Here is a 2,262-nt window from a genome sequence, read left to right as displayed (position 1 = left end):
TGTGCCACCACGCCCGGCATTTGTTTTTATTCTAAGCATGACAGTTAATGCATTTCTAGAAAAGGACTGTGAAATGGGCTGCTGAGGCCTGTTCCCTTTAGCTTTTACCTCTCTGCCTTAACTTCCAGGTGTAAAATACTAGACAGACATTTGGCAATTCTGGCCAAAAAACATCTTGAAACCAAGTTTTTGAAGCTGAATGTGGAAAAGGCACCATTCCTCTGTGAGAGACTGCGGATCAAGGTCATCCCCACGCTAGCTCTCTTAAGAGATGGCAAGACACAAGATTACGTTGTTGGATTCACCGACCTAGGAAATAGAGATGACTTCACCACAGAAACTTTAGAATGGAGACTTGGTTGTTCTGATGTTATCAATTACAGGTAACCTTTGGCAAAAACAAACAAACACACAAATAGACTTTGGAAACTATTCCTAGTCAATAGTTTTAGAAAATGTTGTAAATATACTTGTATTTTTGTTTCTGTTTTTTTTTTTTTTCAAAAGATTTATTTATTATACGTAAGTTCACGTTAGCTGTCTTCAGACACACCAGAAAATGGCATCAGATCTCATTACAGATGGTTGTGAGCCACCACGTGGTTGCTGAGATTTGAACTCAGGACCTGTGGAAGAGCAGTCAGTGCTCTTAACCACTGAGCCATCTGTCTAGCCCTTGTTTCTGTTTTTTAAGACAGGATTTCTATGTAGTTTTTTTCTGTTTTGGAACTCTCTCTGTAGACCAGGGTAGCCTTAACTCAGAGATCTGCCTGCCTCTGCCTCGTGAGTACTGGGATTAAAGGGATGCACCATCACGTCAGGCTAGTTAACGTTTATTTTATGAAATTAAGACCTGCTGGCTAAAATGTGGATGGCTTAGGGAAAGAAATTTCTCAATGCACACAGCAATGTGATCTTACAGCAAAACCAAATTTATAGTTAACGACAGGCTTAGAGGTGACCTAGAAGCTTTCAACCTAAGAAATGTTACTGAAACTAATTTTGGAAGCCCAAAGTGACATTTCAGAATAGAGTGCCTTGCTGGGAAGGGTGCTTTTTTTTTTTTTCTTTTTGGCTTATTTCTTTATTTTTTAATGTTAGAGATTCATCCCAGACCCTCTCACACGCTAGGTAAGTCCTCTGTCCCCAAGCTGTAACCTAAGCCTTACCTTCCCAATTTATGACTGACTTAAGGGACTTTTGTGATGAAATTAGAATTTCTCACATACTAGTCCAGGAGGCATTATACTGTGTAGTGTCATGCTTGCAGTGCTGAGGTGACACCCAGGCCCTCACACATGCTAGCTGTGTGCTAACCCTGGAGACTGGATACCGTGAGGGTTAGGGTAGACACTTTTATGTCCCATGTGCAGTCTCGAAATGCAAAAGGTCTGTGTCCCTGCTTACCCAACCCTGCAAAACAGTCCCATTTCCAAAACAACTAAAATCCAGCTTCCATTTTTTTGTCTGTGACTTTTATCCCCTTCAAACTGAAAGTTACCACCTGTGTTCTGTGCCTAATGCTTAAAAACGGAAAGAGAAAGGAAAAAAGACAAGGAAAATTGTGCCTTTCAAAGCAGAAAGTCTCACCTTTTCTTTCCCTACTTCCCCTCTGGTCAATTGCTCCTTGTTAGTATTAGCATAAATTAGCATTTATTCAACAACGAGGAAGAGTAATTCCTAACTATAGAAATCAATTTCTCCTTGTTAATATTAAGTTAATATTTATTCAACAAAGTGTTATATTTTGAAATTATTTTCATTTTTTTTCTTTTGATTTTTGTTTTTGAGACAGGGTCTTACTCTACAGTCCAGTAATGTTAATCCTCCTGCCTCGGCCTCCCAAGTGCTTGGATTACAAGTGAGATCTATCGTGCCACCCAGATCAATTTCAAATTTTAATCAAATTACAATCTAGCAAAAGAAATTCTTACATAGTCTTTACCATATTTCCACATTTTAAAGTTATGTGCCAGGTAAATACCTATAAATTTTTTCAGAACTACTTGAGTGTATTTCCTTATTTCTGGCTGTACATTTCTGAAAAATTAGACATTTTCTTGCATACCCGCAGTGCGGTTACTAAGACAGTGGTGATGTATTTTATGGAACCTACTCAAATGTACCACCATCCTCTTTGTTTGTTCTGTTTCGAGACAGGGTTTCTCTGTGTAGCCCTTGCTGTCCTGGAACTCACTCTGTAGACCAGGCTGGCCTCGAACTCAGAAATCCGCCTGCCTCTGCCTCCCAAGTGCTGGGATT

At 39.6% G+C, this 2,262-nt stretch overlaps 1 protein-coding gene across 3 annotated transcripts in view; it reads left to right on the top strand.

Moving 5' to 3' along the window:
- The window catches only part of Txndc9 (thioredoxin domain containing 9), an 11,943-nt gene that overhangs the window by 6,896 nt on the left and 2,785 nt on the right, over positions 1 to 2,262 (top strand). For all 3 annotated transcript variants that reach the window (XM_021162567.2, XM_021162558.2, XM_021162577.2), the window contains exon 4: positions 129 to 383. In XM_021162567.2, coding sequence (XP_021018226.1) covers positions 129 to 383 — 255 coding nt within the window. The remainder of the gene's footprint in view (positions 1 to 128; positions 384 to 2,262) is intronic.

The sequence above is a fragment of the Mus caroli genome, chromosome 1 (assembly GCF_900094665.2).
Source record: "Mus caroli chromosome 1, CAROLI_EIJ_v1.1, whole genome shotgun sequence".
Classification (NCBI taxonomy): Eukaryota; Metazoa; Chordata; class Mammalia; order Rodentia; family Muridae; genus Mus; species Mus caroli.
The sequence above is the reverse complement of the archived record's forward strand: the minus strand, read 5'-3'. Positions and strand labels throughout refer to the sequence as shown.